The sequence below is a fragment of the Dendrobates tinctorius genome, unplaced genomic scaffold, assembly GCF_039654945.1.
Source record: "Dendrobates tinctorius isolate UK_male_01 unplaced genomic scaffold, ASM3965494v1 ptg000155l, whole genome shotgun sequence".
In the NCBI taxonomy this organism is placed as follows: Eukaryota; Metazoa; Chordata; class Amphibia; order Anura; family Dendrobatidae; genus Dendrobates; species Dendrobates tinctorius.
In genome coordinates, this window is record NW_027361822.1 from 3597479 (window position 1) to 3619088 (window position 21610).

Genomic DNA, 21610 nt, shown 5'->3' on the forward strand with positions numbered 1-21610 from the left:
AAAGCAAGATTTACTACATTAGGCCTGTTTCACACATCGGTTTGTCACCATCAGTCAAAATCCGCTGTTTTGCAAAAAAAAACGGATCCGCCATTTTTCTTGGCGGATCCGTTTTTTTCCCCATTGACTTGCATTATCGACCGATTTTGTCTGATGGTGATCCGTTGCATCCGCATGTCAGAGGATCCGCAGAGATTTTGGCGTCCGCTGACATGTCCGGACGGACCCTGCAACGTTTTTTCAGTGCCCGGATCCGCTATTTCGTGTTTGTAACCCCAATCCTTTCTGGCTGCTGGCTGAAAATCTCTCTCGCGATCTTGTCCGCCTCCCCGATCTCGGCCGGGCCATCGCACGATCTTGACCACCTCCCCGATCTCGGCCGGGCCATCGCGCGATCTTGTCCGCCTCCCCGATGTCGGCCGGGCCATCGCGCGATCTTGTCCGCCTCCCCGATCTCGGCCGGGCCATCGCGCGATCTTGTCCGCCTCCCCGATCTCGGCCGGACCATTGCGCGATCTTGTCCGCCTCCCCGATTTCGGCCGGGCCATCGCACGATCTTGACCGCCTCCCCGATCTCGGCCGGGCCATCGCGCGATCTTGACCGCCTCCCCGATCTCGGCCGGGCCATCGCGCGATCTTGACCGCCTCCCCGATCTCGGCCGGGCCATCGCGCGATATTGTCCGCCTCCCCGATCTCGGCCGGGCCATCGCGCGATCTTGTCCGCCTCCCCGATCTCGGCCGGGCCATCGTGCGATCTTGACCGCCTCCCCGATCTTGGCCGGGCCATCGCGCAATCTTGACCGCCTCCCCGATCTTGGCCGGGCCATCGCGCGATCTTGACCGCCTCCCCGATCTCGGCCGGGCCATCGTGCGATCTTGACCGCCTCCCCGATCTCGGCCGGGCCATCGCGCAATCTTGACCGCCTCCCCGATCTCGGCCGGGCCATCGCGCGATCTTGACCGCCTCCCCGATCTCGGCCGGGCCATCGCGCAATCTTGACCGCCTCCCCGATCTCGGCCGGGCCATAGTGCGATCTTGTCTGCCTCCCCGACCTCGGCCAGGCCATCGCGTGATCTTGTCCGCCTCCTCCATTCCTCTCGCGATCTCGGCCCATCGCGCGATAGCACTTTCCACAACCCGTGGTCCCTTAAATTGAAGCCGCTTACGGATCCGTAGTCCGCGGTCATCCGTACTTCACTCAAAGGGGCGGATCAGTTTTTCCCCCCTTTGGCGGATTTCAGCTGACCGCCGACTACGGATGTGTGAGACAGGCCTTACCAATATTAATGATTCCCGTGACCTGCTGGGGTAAGTGATGGATTTTTGGTGACTTTGTGCTCCGTCACAACTCTTAACAGTATGGGTGTCTTGGGAACACCAATTCTGTTAACAAGGTAGCAGCCAAAGCGGCCCATTACCAGACAGGCCCTTCTGGCACTTGCCAGCATTGCCAATCCAGCCCTGCCGTCACCGCTCTCTATACAGTGAATGGGCTGTAATCCCTCCCCGCCACATTGATTGGCAGCCGGTTCCGCCCACATACACTGCACAGCATTCCATCAGTGTGCCTGGGAGCGATTACAGCTGTGCTGGCTGTATAGTGAGGGGGAGACACTACACCACATATATGGCTGCTCTGTGCGCACAGGACCTGGGATGAGGTCACAGGAGGGGAGGAGTCAGGGGTCACATGTTACACATCATTTCCTGCAAACCCTTAGAATGGCTCCTCCCCTCCTGTGACCTCATCCCAGGTCCTGTGCGCACAGAGCAGCCATATATGTGGTGTGCGGCTCTGCAGGTGGAGGTAGGTGCTGGAGATTCCCCATTACTGGGCCATTCCCGGAGATAGCGCCCCCTGCAGGTGGAGGTAGGTGCTGGAGATTCCCCATTACTGGGCACAGGGGGCATTAACCCCCTCAGTGCTGTGCTCCCATTCCAGGAGACAGAACGTGTTCCCGTCTGTGTCGCTCTATCAGGGTCTCTGTCTGTATTGGATTACATTGGATCACTTCCCTCCCGACGGCGCTCGCTGCTCTGTTACTGTACAGTCTCCATTATGGCCGTCGCCCGCTCCATGTTGTCACTGTCAGGAGATATTAATGTTCTATCATTATCTGTTACTGACTAGAGATGAGAGAATCTTATCAGGATCGGGTCGGATTTGGCGAAAGTAACAAGTCTCACTGGAATTCAGTGGGAGGCCAAACCAAACACATAGACAACACCTTCGTGGGTGGGGGGGACAGTAGGACCCTTTTTTTTTTTTTTTTTAAATGAGAACATGATAACAAAAATCCATTCCAGTAATCAGTAAATTTCCATGAAATCTTTAAGAAAAAATGAAATGTTAGCGTCCAAAGAGGCTCACCAATACTGCAACATATCCGATCTGTAAGAAGCATGCAAAGGACAGCTGCTCATTTGTTGCTTTGGGCTCCGGAGACTCCATCCTAAAGATCCGCTCACATCCTCCTCTCCGAATGGCTTTATCATTATTGCCACCCCTTGGGTTGATAACTACTTCAGTGACCCTAAACTTAACCTCCTCCAAATGGCCCCTGTGATATACCCTACAGATTACTGCAATGGATTGGTGTTATCATGTTCTCCTCATTTTTTTTATTGGGTACATAATGCAATAATCTGCTTCCAGTTAAAATGTTTTAGACTGGACTAGGTCTGACTATATGTTCTATGATTGAGATTACTATCTATATTAAGAGATGCGTTTTTTTCTGGATAAGAATAGACCTCCTTGAATTATTATTATCTCTATAAATGCCACTTTAATATCCTAGGAGAGGTCTATATATAAAGCACCCTGCTGCGCCTAACGCCTGTGTGTAATTGGGGGACATCTGGTTGGTGGGTCCCCTTATCGCATAATCCGAGAGCTGTGTCTGTTATATTTTGTCTCTGAGCATGCGCGATACAACTTGTTTTTCCTCTGTTCTGATAAGGCAATGGCATATGGTTCAGGAGGAGCGCTTTCTACAGGAAGTATTCTTTTTGATAGCGCAGTGGATGCGGTTCACTTGCGCTCCAACAGGGGCATGCGCGTTAAGCTATGTACAGATGGGAATGGACTGTGACCGTACCCGGAAGTTGAAATGAAAGGACTGTCGGCACAGTGGAATGTGACACTTGCGGTTCAACTTGAGTATGCACAGTAAAGATTGTGCCGTGAACACTTCTGGGGTAAGCATGGAGATGGGCATGTACTGTGATCTTGGCGTTATATTTAAAATGGGATAGATCTGGTATCTTGCTTGCTTTATCACACCGAATCAGGACACATGTCTTTGTTCTATCTGGCCTCCTGATGAGCCTTAATGGGTGAAACGCGTCAAGGCGCATAATAATCTATGGCAAGTGGCAACTGAAAAGATAAGTATCACTGTTTGTTGGGTAAAGCCCCCGTCACACTAAGCGAGAAAGCTGCTGAGTCATGAGTTTTGTGACGCAACAGCGATCTCACCAGCAATCTCGCTGTGTGTGACACGGATCAGCAACCGGCCCCCCTGCCGGGTATCGCTGATCGTGCTCTGGAAATTTTTTTGATCGTTGTTCTCCCGCTGGCCAGCACGCATCGCTGCATGTGGTAGCGGGAGACCATCGATCAGCAAGCTCCCAGCACTGTAAGCAGACGCTGGGAGCTGGTATTCAAGGTAAACAGCGGGTAACTAAACGTGCGTGGGCCTGGGCCTTTGTGGTACATTGATTTATGGAGTGACCGATAAGTTTAATTTAATCAATATTTTCATCTGTGCCAAAATTATATTGGTTTAAAACAACAAATTCCATGGTTTGCAGCAAAATATGTCTACTTGGGAATTGAATCTGCATGCTTAGAAACCACTTCCACTTAGAACTGGGATTTTTTGGGGTTAATCCCCTGTCCTGCATTATCTTTTGATCATATTGTGGATTGGCTCAGAAAATCTTGATATCTGTCACCAATTGCCATGTGGGTTCCTTTTTGATTTTAATATTGGGGTCTAGGGTCCTCATCCAGATATAGGATCGATCTATGTCTATTGTTAGGGGTTCCTTTAGCACACTGGGTAGAAGGGTTTCCCTAGTGGCTGTAGGGAATAGCAGGCCTCCTAGGGTCAGCCATCATGGAGCGGGGGCGCCACAACGTTCCCCCCCTAGGGTGCCAACCTCCGCAGCCAGGAAGGTGATAGCCTAGTGCATAAAAGGGACTTCTAGATTTCCCTGTTTTTATTGGTAATCTTTGAACACTTATGTTTTGTTTGTTGGTGTACGTTTTGGTGTGGACCATGGATTATGGTCATTTTAACTATGAATAAATGAAGGTATTTTGTAGGGGTTATTTATGATTTATGTCATGATCCAGCGTGGATCTGACAGTTTAAATGGATAAGTGAACTTTTTTTTTCCTTTGGCTAGGTGCCAAAGTGGGTTGATTGCCCCCGGTAGCCATTAGAATTATTACACGTGGTGTCGTTCATTCTAAGTTGCCCGGTGGTGGTGAGCGGTAGTGCACTGTAGTTTCTTTGGTTTAATGTGCACTTAATTACAAATCAGGTGTTAGGCTCTAGAAAAAGGGAGCCAGGGGTGTTCAATCACTGTTGGTGATATTGTGTGTGTTAGTCATTCACAAGGAAGCCTGGGTGAAAGAAGGAGCTAAACATGAGTCCTGCGAAGCCCAGCCAGAGGGGACGAGTGGCAGCTAGGTGGTCTGTAAGAAGGGCTGGCATGGCGTGGTGGAGTCACAGTTTATGGTGTTGGCAGGAAGTGCTTGCATCGCTTGGTGGAGTGACTACTATAGAGAGAGTTGCACTCCGCATGCGGGACTTGGTTGCTGAGAGCTGGACTCAAGCATGCTGGACTTGGGCAGGAGCTGAACTCATCTTTGGGACTCTGTTACTGGACTTCTGCAATTGGTGGTGGACTCTGCTCCAAGGCTACACTATGGTGAAGGATCCAGTTATGGTGATGGATCCGTGTGGAGGAGAAGATGCACACAGGTGGTGGGCTCTGTTGCTAGGAGCATACGCAACAGAGCAAAGCTAAGTGGTGTTTCCCCTGTTTTGTCATCTTTCCTCATGTGTGTTTTAGTGCAGTGGTGGGATTAGTTTCCGCACCGACCAATTCCCTTGTGAGGGTTTAGGTCAGGGCGAGCTAGGGTTTTTAGGTTCCTGTTGCGCGCCCGGTGCGGAACCGGCATAGGGAACGTTAGGAGTGCAGGGACACTGGCTCAGGGGAGCTCAGGAGGTCTCCACTTCCCTATTCCCTATCGCAGGGCCCACCATTGTTAATGTTTCCCAGGTTTCCCTTATTGTTTAAATTCGCCTTACTGGAGGCGGGGTTTCCAGACTTGTATATACGTGTAATGTCTAAATTCGCCAGTTGGAGGCGGTGTATCCTGCCGCACATGTTTATTATTTAAATTCGCCCCACTGGAGGTGGTGTATCCAGGGTCACGTGTGTCACATGGTTTCGCCTTGCGGTACTCGCTGCGTCCAGACACACGTGACCGTGACATTATCACCAACCCTACATTTTTTTTTTTTTCTGGTGAGCTTTGGCCATGTGGAGACCTGTGAGTAATTGCTGCCGGGCCTCACTGAAGTGAGTGGGGAGTGGCAAGGTGTGTTAGAGCCGCTGCAGCAGCAGTTATCAGGGTGTGGGGCCTCTGCTCAGGCAACCAGGAAATCAAAATGGCGGCTTTGGGAAATTGTGGGTCTGGCAAAAGCCCCCTTGAGTCGCTGCTGGGGAGCAGGACTTGTTCATACAGGTGGAGGTAACCAGACAGGTGGGTTGAGTTGGTGATCCCCATGGTGCTGTCTGGGGTTCCCCGAGGTGAAGGGGTACGTCCCTGTAGTGAGCAGACTGGTGATAGTCCGCGGGGCCCACGCCAAATCTTCAGTACCACCGAAGAAGCCGCCCCCTCCTGGTCGTGTGGAGGAAGGCGACCAGCGAGTGTATTTTTCCTCCATGTCCCTGCGGCTTTGGTAAAAGCCCCCTGGAGTCGCTGCTGGGGAGCGGGACTTGTTCATACAGGCGGACGTAACCAGACAGGTGGGTGGAGTTTGTGATCCCCATGGTGCTATCTGGGATTCCCCGAGGTGAAGGGGTACGTCCCTGTAGTGAGCAGACTGGTGATAGTCCGCGGGGCTCACGCCAAATCTTCTATACCACCGAAGAGGCCGCCCCCTCCTGGTCGTTTGGAGGAAGGCGACCAGCGTGTGTATATTTCCTCCATATTCCGGTCCCCTTCTCCTCCAGGTGTGTGCAGCAGGTGCGCTGCGGGGGAGTAGGGACAAATCTCAACTCTCGCCATTAACCAACCCTGGGAGGCGCAGACCTCATGGTGAAAGGGTTGGAGGGTGGTGTCCCTTGGTAAATAGCGGGAGAGTGAGTGTGGTAACAGCAGGGGGACTCCTCTGTTGTCGTGTCCAGAAGGAGTTCACCAAATATATGACAAACGAATGTGTGCAATAAACATTCAGGTCCGGACCTGTGTATGAACGAGCATGTATGGGTGGCCACTAGTGTTGAGCGATACCGTTCGTTAACCAAAAATATCGTATCGGATGGTATCGCCCGATACGAAAAAAATATCGGGTATCGCCGATTCCGATACCGGAAGTCCCATTCAAGTCAATGGGACTTCCAGTATCGGAATTTAAAAAAGCCCTTTATTTCCTTGTTGGCTAATTCTACATAATTGAAAACAAATAAGAATCATGTATAATGTATTGTGGGAGGTGGAGGAGACATTAAAGGCATAGTGGTTTATTCAAATCACATGGCATAGCATTAATTCCAATTTTTTTTTTTCAAGACGTTCGGAGTTGAAAAGATATTGACTATGTTAACTTTTTTATATTTAGTCAGATATGTATGTTTCACAACTTCCATGCTCTTCACCTTCTTTTGTACTTCTCCCACACTTTCTCCTTCATGATCCGCAGCAGTAGCATTTTTTTCATCAACTTTTTCTTCACCTTATTCATCTTCTTCTTCACCTTTTTCCCATTAATTTTTTTTTTCCATTCTTCATATTATTCTTATTCAGCTATTATTAATTTTCATATGCTATTTCTTCATCTTCTTCCTATTCTTCTTTTTCTTCATTTTCTTATGGTGACAGGCATTCCTGTAGTACTTATCTATAAAAGTTATAAGATTACACCTTACGTTCTGCCTGTCACAAAAGATTTACAACAGGATTTGTCCGCTTTCAGTTTGGCCTGCAGCAGCAGGCATTTTCCAGGGGCACCACGAGGAGGAACGGACTCACCCCCATTTACTGCTTAGTATTCTTCTGCTTATAATTTTGATTTCTTCTATGCTGATTTTTAGTCTTATGCTTTCTGTTCTTCTGCTTTTGCTTCTGCTTCTTGTTCTTCTGTCTTTTGTTCTGTATCTTGGTGGTTGTCTTCATGTTCTTTCTCCTCTTGGTCTTATTATTTAGGGTCATATTTCTGGTCTTCTTTGGTGTGGTCTTCATTGTCGTCGTCATCAGGGTCGTCATCATGGAGATCAATAAGGATTACCAAAGACAATTTCAAAGAGCTTGATCTTGGAAATGTAGCAGAAGGTACAAGAAGGCTGAGAAACTGGTGAGAACCAGCTGACAGTACTGGAACCCGTAGTGGCAGCAGAAGGAACAATAGCCAATGGCACTACTGAGGAAAAGCTGACGGTGCTGGACCCCGATTACTATGCAGGAGGTATCTGTGCTAGAAACCACTACCAAGGACCAGCTGACGTTGCTGGACCTCGGATACCGAGATGGAGGCACCTAGGCCAAAGGCTCTGGCGAGAACCAGAGACAGTGCTGAACCCGGATGGGTAGCAGAAGGAACAAGAGCCAATGGCACTACCGAGGACCAACTGAAGGTGCTGGTCCACAGTTACTAAGCAGAAGGTACCTGTGCTAAAAAGCACTACCAAGGACCAGCTGACGGTGCTGGACCTCGGATACCGAGATGGAGGCACCTAGGCCAAAGGCTCTGGCGAGAAGCAGCAGACAGTGCTGGAACCCGGATGGGTAGCAGAAGGAACAAGAGCCAATGGCACTACCGAGTAACAGCTGACGTTGCTGGACCACGGTTACTAGGCAGGAGGTACCTGTGCTAGAAAGCACTACCAAGGACCAGCTGACGGTGCTGGACCTTCGGATACCGAGATGGAGGCACCTAGGCCAAAGGCTCTGGCGAGGACCAGCTGACAGTGCTGGCACTCGGGTGGGTAGCAGAAGGTACCCATCCAAAGCAAAGTAGCCAGGCCGCAAGCCGGCTGCAGTTACCGAAACCCACAGTCCTACATGGGGGTCCATGTCCCATTGGCACTACGGAACCAGCCTTCAGTGCCAGTTCCCGCAGCCCACATAGGAGTCACCTAAACTGCAGGCACTGTAGAGTCGGCTAACCCGGCCGCAAGACGACAGGACAACGGATTGGTGGCATAGTGACCTTGACACTACCCGGAAACAGCTGGCGTGCTGGAACCAGGCTGGGCAACAGGGAGTACCCGTCCCAAAGACACTGCCGAGCACCAACTGGCGTTGTTGGAACCCAGGGACAATCATGGTGAAGGCCGAGGCCTACTTGGTGGTAGTTTTAGATTGTTTGTAGGCTACAACAGACTGTCAACGTGCTCCAATTAGGCATCTGTCTCCACTCTGTTTCCAGGATTTCACGTGACCACCAACACCACCAGTTTATGCGTACAGTAGCCGTCTGCCCAATCCACACGTGTTCCTGTGTTACTGGGGTTCTGTAATGTCAGCAGATCCCCTGATGTGTGTCTGCCACGGTCTCTTGCTCTGTCCACATTTCCACCGCTTGCAGTGGGAAGGTGGACAGCGCAGGAGACAGTGGCGGACACACATTGGGGGATCTGCTCACGTAACAGAACACCAGGAACACAGGAACAAGTGTGGAATGCGCGGACGGCAACTGTGAGCAGGAACTGGCGGTGCTGGAGGTCAGGGGAAATATTAGAGACAGAGTGGAGACAGAGGCCAAATCAGAGAATGTTTAAATCTGAAGTAGTTACAATTTGGAGGCAGCAGCAGTTTTCCCTCCACACAGCAGGGGATCAGCTGACGTTACCGAACCCCACTTTCACATGAACGAGTGTTTTTTTTTTTTTCTGTGTGGACAGCACTTCCGAGCACCAACTGGCGTTGTTGGAGCCCAGGGACAATCAGGGTGCAGGCCGAGGCCTACTAGGAGCCAGGTGTAAATCTGAGGTATTTTGACTTTGGAGGGAGCAGGACACTTTGCCCTCCACACAGCAGGGGGTCAGCTGACGTTACTGACCCCCACTTTCACATGAACAAGTGTATTTTTCTGTGTGGACAACACTTCCGAGCACCAACTAGCGTTGTTGGAGCCCAGGGACAATCAGGGTGCAGGCCGAGGCCTACTTGGTGGCAGTTTTAGATTTTTTTGTAGGCTACAACAGACTGTCAACGTGCTCCAATTAGGCATCTGTCTCCACTCTGTTTCCAGGATTTCACGTGACCACCAACACCGCCAGTTTATGCGTACAGCAGCCGTCTGCCCAATCCACACGTGTTCCTGTGTTACTGGGGTTCTGTAATGTCAGCAGATCCCCTGATGTGTGTGCCACTGTCTCCTGCTCTGTCCACATTTCCACCGCTTGCAGTGGGAAGGTGGACAGCGCAGGAGACAGTGGCGGACACTAGAGTTGAGCGACTTTAGTCGGATCGGGTTTCATGAAACAAAATTTGTTTCAGATGAAACTGGTCCGACTAGGGCAAAAAAAGTCGGAGTTTCGCCCGAAACCCGACCCCAATGCAAGTCAATGGGAAATAAAAGTCGGCATTGAGTGGATGAATTTCATTCGCTCAATGCCGACTTTTATTCCCCATTGACTTGCATTGGGGTCGGGTTTCGGGCGAAACTCCGACTTTTTTTGCCCTAGTCGGACCAGTTTCATCTGAAACAAATTTTGTTTCATGAAACCCGATCCGACTAAAGTCGCTCAACTCTAGCGAACACACATTGGGGGATCTGCTCACGTAACAGAACACCAGGAACACAGGAACAAGTGTGGAATGCGCGGACGGCAACTGTGAGCAGGAACTGGCGGTGCTGGAGGTCAGGGGAAATACTTGAGACAGAGGCCAAATCAGAGAATGTTTAAATCTGAAGTAGTTAAAATTTGGAGGCAGCAGCACTTTGCCCTCCACACAGCAGGGATCAGCTGACGTTACCGAACCCCACTTTCACATGAACGAGTGTTTTTTTTCTGTGTGGACAGCACTTCCGAGCACCAACTGACGATGTTGGAGCCCAGGGATAGTCATTTTGTAGGCTGAGGCATACTTGGAGGCAGTTTAAGATAAGACATTGTTTGAATTTGGAGGCAGCAGGAGAGTTTGCCGTACACACAGCAGGGGATCAGCTGACGTTACCGAACCCCACTTACACATGAGCGAGTGTTTTGTCTGTGCGGACAGCACTTCTGAGCAACAACTGGCGGTGTCGGAGCCCAGGGAAAATCGGGTAGTAGGCCGAGGCCTACTTGGAGCCAGGTGTAAATCTGAGGTTGTTTGACTGTGGAGGGAGCAGGACACTTTGCCATACACACAGCAGGGGATCAGCTGACGTTACCGAACCCCACTTTCACATGAACGAGTGTTTTTTTTCTGTGTGGACAGCACTTCCGAGCACCAACTGACGATGTTGGAGCCCAGGGATAGTCATTTTGTAGGCTGAGGCATACTTGGAGGCAGTTTAAGATAAGACATTGTTTGAATTTGGAGGCAGCAGGAGAGTTTGCCGTACACACAGCAGGGGATCAGCTGACGTTACCGAACCCCACTTACACATGAGCGAGTGTTTTGTCTGTGCGGACAGCACTTCTGAGCAACAACTGGCGGTGTCGGAGCCCAGGGAAAATCGGGTAGTAGGCCGAGGCCTACTTGGAGCCAGGTGTAAATCTGAGGTTGTTTGACTGTGGAGGGAGCAGGACACTTTGCCATACACACAGCAGGGGATCAGCTGACGTTACCGAACCCCACTTACACATGAGCGAGTGTTTTGTCTGTGCGGACAGCACTTCTGAGCAACAACTGGCGGTGTCGGAGCCCAGGGAAAATCGGGTAGTAGGCCGAGGCCTACTTGGAGCCAGGTGTAAATCTGAGGTTGTTTGACTGTGGAGGGAGCAGGACACTTTGCCATACACACAGCAGGGGATCAGCTGACGTTACCGAACCCCACTTACACATGAGCGAGTGTTTTGTCTGTGCGGACAGCACTTCTGAGCAATAACGGGCGTTGCTGTAGCCCAGGAAATAAAGTTCAGGTCATAGAAACATAAACACAACAGGAGACCTGGATCCTGTTGCCAGCCAATTATTTATTCTGGAAGAGGACTGGCAAATTCAGGTGAGATCCAGGCCTTGTTCATTTTCAGAAAAGTAAGCCGGTCAACATTATCGGCGGATAGTCGCGTGCGACGGTCTGTTACCACACCACCTGCAGCACTAAAGACACGTTCCGATAATACACTGGCAGCAGGGCAAGCCAGCACCTCCAATGCATACTGGCTAAGCTCTGGCCATGTATCCAGCTTAGAGACCCAATACTTGAACGGGGAAGAGCCGTCTGGGAGTACACTAACAGGGCAAGACAAGTAGTCTGTCACCATCTGATGGAAACGTTGCCTCCTGCTGACTGGAGCTGTCTGTGATGGTGTAGCCATTTGTGGCGGTCCCACAAAACTTTTCCACATTTGGGCCATACTGGCCTTGCCTTGTCCTGCGGCACTGCCTCTGCTACCTCTTTGTGCAGAGCTTCCTCCACTGCCTCTACCCACATGGCTGCTTTGAAAAGCACTACCAGCAACACTTGCGGGGGGAATGGAGAACATGATGGCCTGCACAAGTGTTTCTTGGTACTCCCGCATGTTTCACTCCCGGTTCAACTGTGGTATGAGGTTTTGTAAGTTGTCCCGGTAGCGAGGATCTGGGAGGGTGTACACCCAATAATCAGCCGTGTGGAGAATGTTGGCGATGCGGCGGTCATTTAACAAGCACTGCAGCATGCAATCAGCCATGTGCTGCAGACTGCCAACTGGACCGGAAACGCTGTCCCCAGCTTGAGGCAACATCTCAGCCTGCTCAGCATCACCCCACCCTCGCTGTACACACTGACTACTAGAGCCTTGTGTACCTCCCTCCTCTGGAGAGATGTGTTCCTCCTCCTCCATTGACTCCTCGTCATCCTCCTCACTAAGTGTCCCCTGCCTGGGCCTTTGTGTGGAGGCACGTTGCGCAGACTTGCCAGAAGCAGATGGCATTTCTGACTCCTCATCCTCGACCTTTTCAAAAACCTCCTCACTTGTAAGGTTTTTTGAAGCAGACAGATAAGGGGGACAGTCATGCTGACTAGTGCATCATCTGCACTGGCCATCCGCGTGGAGTCATCGAAGGCGCGCAAAACTTGGAAGATGTCCCTCATAGTGGCCCACTCAGTGGTGGTGAAGTGTGTCCGGCGCACAGTGCGACTTGTTTGCACCTGATGCAGCTGGTATTCCATTACTGCTGCCTGCTGCTCACACAACCGCTCCAACATATGTAACGTTGAATTCCACCTGGTGGGGAGGTCACACATTATGCGATGTTCTGGCAGGCGGAATTGGCGTTGCAACTTGCAGAGATGCAATGCGCGATCTTGCCATGCTGGAACGCCGCAAGTGAGCACACTCTAGGCGAACCTTGTGCAGCAGTGCATCAAGATCCGGATAGTCCCTCAGAAAGCTCTGCACGACCAAATTGAGCACGTGTGCCAGACATTGTATGTGAGGGAGGTTGCCTATGCCCAGAACTGCCACTAGATTTCGGCCATTGTCACTCACTACCAAACCTGGCTGGAGATTCCCTGGCACAAACCACACATCGCTCTCCTGCTTGATGGCATTCCAGAGCTCCTGTGCTGTGTGGCTCCGATTCCCCAAAGAAATTAATTTAAGGATGGCCTGTTGACGTTAGGCCAGATATGAGCACAGGTGTGGCCAAAAGTTTGAAAGCTATAGTATCACAAACTTTTTGGAGCGATTACAATGCAGGAAGCTAACCTACAATGCAATTGATGAGGCTCCAAAAAATAGGGTGATGCTAGTCTGGCTGGCCCTGAAGGGCACAAGCCAGCAAAAAGGCTACTCTATCTAATCCTATATAGTGTTTGCAACCAACCAATGACAATGGATGTGGATGGAAGCACACTAATATAGGAGCAAAAATCTGGCTAAATTTGCTGCAAAAAAAGGACTATGTATGAGGCAGTGACGCACGCTGAGCGGACTACAACGAGCTGTGGCTGTAGAACACACTGCAACGTGAGCTGCACTGACACACAGAGAGACCTATCAGACACACAGAGAGACCTAACAGTGCAGAGAAATGGGCTATAGCACTGAAAGGCTGCTGAAAGGCTCCGCTGTCCACTCCTTTAGTGTTCGCAACCAAAGTATATGGATACGTATGGAAGCACACTATATACAGGAGAAAAAAAAAGCAGCAATAAAAGAAAAATGTGTATGAGGCAGAGACACACGCTGGGCGGCCTACAAGCAGACGTGCCTGCAGGACACACTACACAGCGTGGGTCTGCACTCACACAGCCCTTGCAGACAGCTATTAAAACAGCGCTGCTGGGCTACAAAAATGCTACAGTGGTGGATTATGTAGCCTGGGTAGAGCAATAGATATTTTAGATGATCGCTATTTCTAACTGTCCCTCACAGTCTTCAACAGCAGCCTGTCCCTAACTGAATTCACAGCAGAGTGACCAGAATGGCGGCTGCTGCGGTTTTTATAGTGCATCATGACATAATTTCAGCAGCCAATCACAGCCATGCCAGTAGTTAGCATGCCTACATGCCTAACAGGATGTGCCCACACTTCTGAGGATCCCCATTGGCTGAATCAAATCGAGCGGGCTCCTAGCATTATGGGAACTTCCGATTCCGGTATTCGATATGAAAAAAGTATTGGAACTAAGTATCGGAATTCCGATACAGCTAATATCGGCCGATACCCGATACTTGCGGTATCGGAATGCTCAACACTAGTGGCCACCAAAAAACATCTTGTGGAAGTGTGTTGTGGAGTCTGATCAGCTCATAGCAAACATACACATACATAAACTCGTTCCCCAGGTCTTCGCTGTGGAGATGAGTGGTGCCTCCAGAACATATATTGCCAATACCAGCGGTGCGTTTGTCATTAACCTGAAGTGTCAGGTAGTGGTGGGGTGAACTCAGGATCTGGGCGTCCCCGCTGTAGGTGTTTCCCTAATGAGGAGTGGTCTTGAGGGTCCAGAGGCCCCTCATTAAAGAGGGGGTACTGTCATGATCCAGCGTGGATCTGACAATTTAAATGGATAAGTGAACTTTTTTGCCTTTGGCTAGGTGCCAAAGTGGGTTGATACCCCCCGGTGGCCATTAGAATTATTACACGTGGTGTCGTTCATTCTAAGTTGCCCGGTGGTGGTGAGCGGTAGTGCACTGTAGTTTCTTTGGTTTAATGTGCACTTAATTACAAATCAGGTTTTGGGCTCTAGAAAAGGGAGCCAGGGGTGTTCAATCACTGTTGGTGATATTGTGTGTGTTAGTCATTCACAAGGAAGCCTGGGTGAAAGAAGGAGCTGAACATGAGTCCTGCGCAGCCCAGCCAGAGGAGACGAGTGGCAGCTAGGTGGTCTGCAAGAAGGGCTGGCATGGCGTGGTGGAGTCACAGTTTATGGTGTTGGCAGGAAGTGCTTGCATCGCTTGGTGGAGTGACGATTATGGAGAGAGTTGCACTCAGCATGCGGGACTTGATTGCTGAGAGCTGGACTCAAGCATGCTTGACTTTTTGGGCAGGAGCTGAACTCATCTTTGGGACTCTGTTACTGGACTTCTGCAATTGGTGATGGACTCTGCTCCAAGGCTGCACTATGGTGAAGGATCCAGTTATGGTGATGGATCCGGGTGGAGGAGAAGATGCACACAGGTGGTGGGCTCTGTTGCTAGGAGCATACGCAACAGAGCAAAGCTTAGTGGTGTTTCCCCTGTTTTGTCATCTTTCCTCATGTGTGTTTTAGTGCAGTGGTGGGATTAGTTTCCGCACCGACCAATTCCCCAGTGAGGGTTTAGGTCAGGACGAGCTAGGGTTATTAGGTTCCTGTTGCGCGCCCGGTGCGGAACCGGCATAGGGAACGTTAGGAGTGCAGGGACACTGGCTCAGGGGAGCTCAGGAGGTCTCCACTTCCCTATTCCCTATTGCAGGGCCCACCATTGTTAATGTTTCCCAGGTTTCCCTTATTGTTTAAATTCGCCTTACTGGAGGCGGGGTTTCCAGACTTGTATATACGTGTAATGTCTAAATTCGCCAGTTGGAGGCAGTGTATCCTGCTTCACGTGTTTATTATTTAAATTCGCCCCACTTGAGGCGGTGTATCCAGGCTCACGTGCGTCACATGGGTTCGCCTTGCGGTACTCGCTGCGTCCAGACACACGTGACCGTGACAATTTAATTGTTGGATACCCTATTTTGGATCAGTATTGTGATACCTTGGGAAGTAGCTGAGTGTGTCAACCCCTCACATGGGTAAATAAGTGTAGATTCTGTGACCGGAGACTTGTGTGAGAAGACTTGGCATGGTGATGGAGGAGGAAGAAGCAGCAGAACGGGATGATAGTCCGACCGGTGGTTGGCGAGGCCCGCTAGTCTGCATTTTAGCGCTATGAGATTCCCACACTAAGGCATGTTGATTGCGCATGTGCCGGTTCATGCACATAGTTGGCAAATTATTGCAATTTTTGCCTCTACTGAGTTTTTTTATTTGCAAATTTGACATATATAGTAATGTGTGTCATCCTTTTTGGTCTACAAAAAAAAGACCAGGCTAGGCAATCCTTGCCACCAATGCAAACTGCACAATCGCAATTGGTGCTGGCCACAGCCAGAGTTTGGGCTGAGAATGCAGTGATTGTCATGGTTGCATCACTTCGTGTATGTGGGAAGCTGCAACGTAACCTCCTTGTCTTCCTCCTCCACCTCCTCTGATGAGCTTTTCAGCTGTGTACCTCTCACGATTATTGGATTCAAGGTATCTCATTTAAATGTTGCTTTTTCGTTTTGCTCCAGCAAGGGTTAATGTCAGTATCCTTGCTAGCAGCTGCTCTTTGGCTGGCCAAATGGTGTTGGGTGGTGCACACTCCCACCATCCTTTGAATAATCACATGACTCATCAGCTGACTGTCGGTAATAGAGTTATTCTATGAAGACGAGCCTGGGGTGGGAAGCTTAAGTGTTTCGGTAGTATTTCTGGTGCTGCATTCTTTACTGCTATAGTGCCTGAAACTGAGAATTTTGTTCCTTTGCCTTTGTCTGTCCTGTGTTTGTCACTTCCCCTGTGTTTTTACCATCTGCAGTGGTGTCGCTAGAGTCCTTGCCAGCCAGTGCACTAGACAGGCTATATTGAGGTGACAATCAGTGACTAGGCAGGTGATAGCGGCGGGGGGGGGGGGGGGGGGGAAGTACCCTCATAGGGCCTTAGGAGAGCTTAGGGACAAGCATAGGTTGGTGTCAGGAGGTATCCCATCCCTCGCTCCCTACTCCTAAGACGTTGCTCTCCCTTTTCCATCCCGTTGTTGTTGTATGGTGTGGCGTCCGCCGGACTCAGAGTCCGATCGTGAAATTATTCCGGGGTCCCTATGGCTCAAGCGGAGGCTTATGCACGCCTGATCTAGACCCCCATGGATGAGGTTACGGAGTTGCGGTCTCAGGTGGTGCAGCATGTTCAGAAGGTGTCTTGGTTCTTGGTCTCGGCTCATGCCCAGGCTCAACTGGAACCCAAAATATCTCTCCTTGACAGGTTTTCTTGTAGGAGAAATAAATTTATGGGTCTCAAGGAAGCCTGTAAATTGTATTTCAGACTCTGCCCTCATTCCTCAGGGAGTGAAAAACAGCGAGTGGGGATTGTAGTCTCCCTTCTTAACGGAGACTTTAATTCATGGGCCCTCTCCCTACCGAGCAACCCAGATTTGCGATCGATGGACAAGTCTTTTGCGACTTTGGCGATGGTGTATGGGGATCCTGATGGCAACACTTATACAGCTAAGACCTGTTATTAGGACAAAATGGGTCAACCACATTTCCTAAATCAAAAATACAAATAAAAAGATCCCACAAAATGGCTCATAAAGTGTTGGTTCATTGAACTCACCAATGGAACGAAAAACGATGAGCTTCCGAACCCTAAACTAATACGAGAAGGGGACAAGAAATATGGAATACAAAAATTGTCCTTATAAGGTGATTTTAATACAGTGTACCAACAGAGGTAATGGTACACAAAACCCTTTCCGTTGTTTCCGTTATACAGCGATATTGGGGAGCCTGTGTCTCACAACTTTAAAATACTTTATTTGCAGTTTCTTCTTACTTGTGGACAGTATCATCGTCCTCTATATCTGGAAGTGACTGAATAAGGTTTCACTTCTGGTTTCACAGCCTGTACCTCTTCGAAGTTCTCTTTGGCGTCTGATCCAAGTTGCAGCTGCAGTGGGTTACATAATCAAGGTAGGATGACATTTAAGATTAGTTGAGTGTACTCAGACTATGCTACCGACTCCTGAGGAAGCCACGGCTTAGCGACACTCGTCGGATTTTCCCAATAGTTTCCTCTGACATATCACTTCTACAAACAGGTCTTGGGCTATGAGCATTCCATTCTGGTATGTGTGGTTGCTGGTAGCATGTGGTTCCATGCTATGTATATTGTCATAATGTGCTGAGCCGTGTATCTAATCCTATGCTGTGTGATACTGCCTGCTGAGCCGTGTCTCTATTCCTATCCTGTGTGATACTGACTGCTGAGCTGTAAATCTAATCCTATCCTGTGTGATACTGACTGCTGAGCCGTGTATCTGATCCTTTCCTGTGTGATACTGTTTGCTGAGCTGTGTATCTAATCCTATCCTGTGTGATACTGACTGCTGAGCTGTGTATCTAATCCTATCCTGTGTGATACTGGGCTCCCCCTGCAGTCTGTGTCAGAGGGTGGTCAGTGTTGGCACGGTAATAAATTATTTCCAGCTTTACAGAAGGACGATAACACCATAGAAATGATAAGAATAATAGGCATCAGTTACCACAACTGTCTACAAAGAAAACTGTTGCTGATAGCAACCAATCACAGCTCATTTTTCATTTATTAAACAGCTCTGGGACAGCGTGGCGAGTTTTGAGTGGCGACTTTTGTATTTCGCCTTTTATGTGGCGAGGTTGGTGTATGTGTGGTGAAATGTGTGCTGAGGGTGGTATATGTGTTGAAGCATGTTGTAGTGTGTGGCGCATTTTGTGTGTGTGTTCATATCCCTGTGTGTGGTGAATATCCCATGTCAGGGCCCCACCTTAGCAACTGTACGGTATATACTCTTTGGTGCCATCGCTCTCATTCTTTAAGTCCTCCTTGTTCACATCTGGCAGCTGTCAATTTGCCTCCAACACTTTTTCCCCATTATGTAGATAGGGTAAAATTGTTTGGTGAATTGGAACGCGCGGTGATAAAATTTCGCCTCACAACATAGCGTATGACGCTCTCGGGGTCCAGACGTGTGACTGTGCAAAATTTTGTGCCTGTAGCTGCGACGGTTTGGATGCCAATCCCGGACATACATACATACATACATACATACATATATACACACCCACATTGAGCTTTATATATTAGATGTCTTGTTTTTATGGGATATTTAAGAACGTTTCAGATAATTTAGATTTTCCTTTTAGATTTGTTCTCTGTTTTTGGTGCTGAATTGGAGATATAATGTGATAAATCTCTGCATGTGACTCTAATCGGACTGTGTGTTATATCGGGGGCAGGACGGGGCCATGACTGGATGTAGTGATCATGTGAAGCCGGTAACAGCTCCGGAGATTTCTTACATGGGATCTTTATGATGTTACATCGTCATCTTCTCCCCATACAGGTCCCTACAATATCGGATCCTCTCAGTGGAGATCTTCTATATAAGAGAATTCTCCTGATTGACCCTACAAGGATGGATAGGGACAGGGACAAGATGGCGGAGAGGATATTACACCTCACCCTAGAGATCCTCTTCCGGCTTACTGGAGAGGTGAGAGATTCTGATGACGTCACATTACATCATTCTTATCTATGGGAATAACAGATGGACAGAACTGGAGAGGTGAGGACTCTGGAAATGTCTGTAGTGAGATTTATTAATGTGTCTCCATAACCAGGATTACATATTAGTCAAAACCACTAGTGAGCGCTGTCAAGCCCCTGTGTCTGAGGGATGGGGAAGACCCCTGAGCCCAATCACGGGGCCTCCAGCTCACCCGCTGATACATGAGGACATCAATGACCAGAAGATCCTAGAACTCACCTACAAGATGACTGAGCTGCTGACTGGAGAGGTGACACTGCTGGGAATGCTGGGACATTATGCAGTAACGCTATGGAGGGATCGGGGGGTTGACGGTATCATTGTATATGTCAGGTTCCTATAAGGTGTCAGGATGTCACCGTCTATTTCTCCATGGAGGAGTGGGAGTATTTAGAAGGACACAAAGATCAGTACAAGGACGTCATGATGGAGGTTCCCCAGCCCCTGACATCACCAGGTAATAGACAGGACTAAATACACACATCCTATAATTATCTGTATGTAAAGAATGAATTCAGTCCCTGTATGTGTTTCCTCCAGATCTATCCAGTAAGAGGACATCACCAGAGAGATGTCCCCGTCCTCTTCTTCCACAGAAAAGTAAACAAGAAAATCCCATTGTTCCTCAGCATCATCAGGTAGATTAAGACAAGGTGCCATGAAATCTTCCATATTATGTGTAGAAGGCTGTGAAGGTCTTGTGTTTAGTCCTCTTTTATCCACCAGTATTATACTCAATGGATAATTTATTTGAGGCACATCCCTCTTCATGGGTGGAAATTTGACTTGTGACCCTGAAGTGCAGCAGGACATAAAATGATATGATCTATTTTGGTGTGAATCCATACAAGAATGGGAAAATCAAGCCATCTGTGTAACTTTGAACAAGTCAAGGTCATTTCAGACACTGCTAATCTGGTGAGGTTTTTACGTACAATACTGTCTGGAGAATACTGAGATTATTGTGACTGAGAAAAAACATCTATTGAAAATAAAACCTGTGGATGTAAACAACTCATCGAGCAACATATTAACAATCATTCAGAGTACAGTGATGTAAATTGCAGCTGAATACAATGACGATGTTAAACTAATGTGTATGAACTTGTCATTTCTTAGCACAGATGGGCCAAAACAGCAGACGAAACAGGGGTAAACTGAAAAAAAATTAAATGGGCAAAAGAGAACAGAAATGATCAGGGCTGCCACTAGGAATATCGGGTCCCCATACTGGCAACATTTTTGGGCCCCCTTGAGACTCCACCCAGGCTCCACCCCAGCTCCGCCTCCACCCTTCAAATCTTCCACAGTCCCACCGCCCACTCTTGGAAAAACTCAACTTCTCCACCACGTCCTCACTAATCAGATATTAACAGCTCCCATCAAACACCTGATCACATGCATAGCCAGCAGCTTGTGTTCTGGCGAAAATAATTTTTAAGCCGCCACCACGACACGGTAGACTCTTTTGGCTGGACCCTACTCTGCTGTAACCTATTAAATATAAATATATTTTTATGTATTTTTCTCTAAGGGAATGAGTTACATACATTTTTTTAAAATGATCATTAATACACCATATAAGGGACTAATACAGTCACACCATGACCAGACCACATATTACCACCACATAGTGACCTATAATTCCACATACAAGGAACAAATACTACCACGCCATGCTCAGACCACATATTACCACCATATAGTGACTTAATACTACAATATTGATCATTTATAATAAAAAAGCACCATACTACTATGCAGTGTATAGTGTCAGTGTACAGGTAACACACTGACTCACCAGTGATGTCTCTAGCTGAAGTCCTTCATCTTTGCTTCTTTTTTCATGCAGCGCAGACCACCATCACTTCTTCCAGCCAGGACTCATCTCTGCATAAAATAACACAGTTACCTAGGGCACGGCTTCCAGAGCACATTCCTTTTTTTCCCTTTCCTCTACACTACACATCTGAATACAGATATGCACTCACCATTAATACATAATTGGATATTATGCAACCCACCATTATAAATATAAATTATAATACGCCACTGTGCACCCTCTAACTATAAATAGCGACTTTCCCCACCTAATAAATATTAATTAGCACCTGTACTTTCCCCCAATTCATTACCAGTCACTGCATACTCATTGCCCCTTACTATGTACCTCCTTCTCCCCCGACTCATTGTATTTACATGATCCTTCCTCCCCAATTCATTGTCATGTCTTTTCTCCCCCACCCTCATTATCAACAGCTCCCACATTCAATACATAATTTACTCCCCCACCCTCAAAATTCATTATTATTTGCTCTCTACCCAGATCATTTGCTCTCCCCGCCCCCACCTTCAATTCAATTGCGCTCCCTCTTCCCTCACTCTCAATTCTTCATTTGCAGTTTCCC

The 21610-nt window shown here is 48.7% G+C and overlaps 1 protein-coding gene across 11 annotated transcripts in view; it reads left to right on the forward strand.

The window, feature by feature from the left end:
• The first annotated feature begins 1708 nt into the window (after window positions 1–1708).
• Window positions 1709–21610, forward strand: part of LOC141050963 (uncharacterized) — a 54578-nt gene continuing 34676 nt past the window's right edge. For 3 of the 11 annotated variants that reach the window (XM_073547711.1, XM_073547712.1, XM_073547713.1), the window contains exons 1-6: window positions 1743–1809; window positions 17518–17586; window positions 18999–19148; window positions 19276–19452; window positions 19536–19659; window positions 19743–19840. In XM_073547711.1, the coding sequence (XP_073403812.1) occupies window positions 1783–1809; window positions 17518–17586; window positions 18999–19148; window positions 19276–19452; window positions 19536–19659; window positions 19743–19840 (645 nt within the window). In that variant the 5' untranslated portion in view covers window positions 1743–1782. Of the gene's footprint in view, window positions 1873–2965; window positions 3204–17438; window positions 17587–18998; window positions 19149–19275; window positions 19453–19535; window positions 19660–19742; window positions 19841–21610 lie in introns of all 11 variants that reach the window. The other 8 variants (XM_073547716.1, XM_073547715.1, XM_073547720.1 and 5 more) reach the window with 8 other exon arrangements.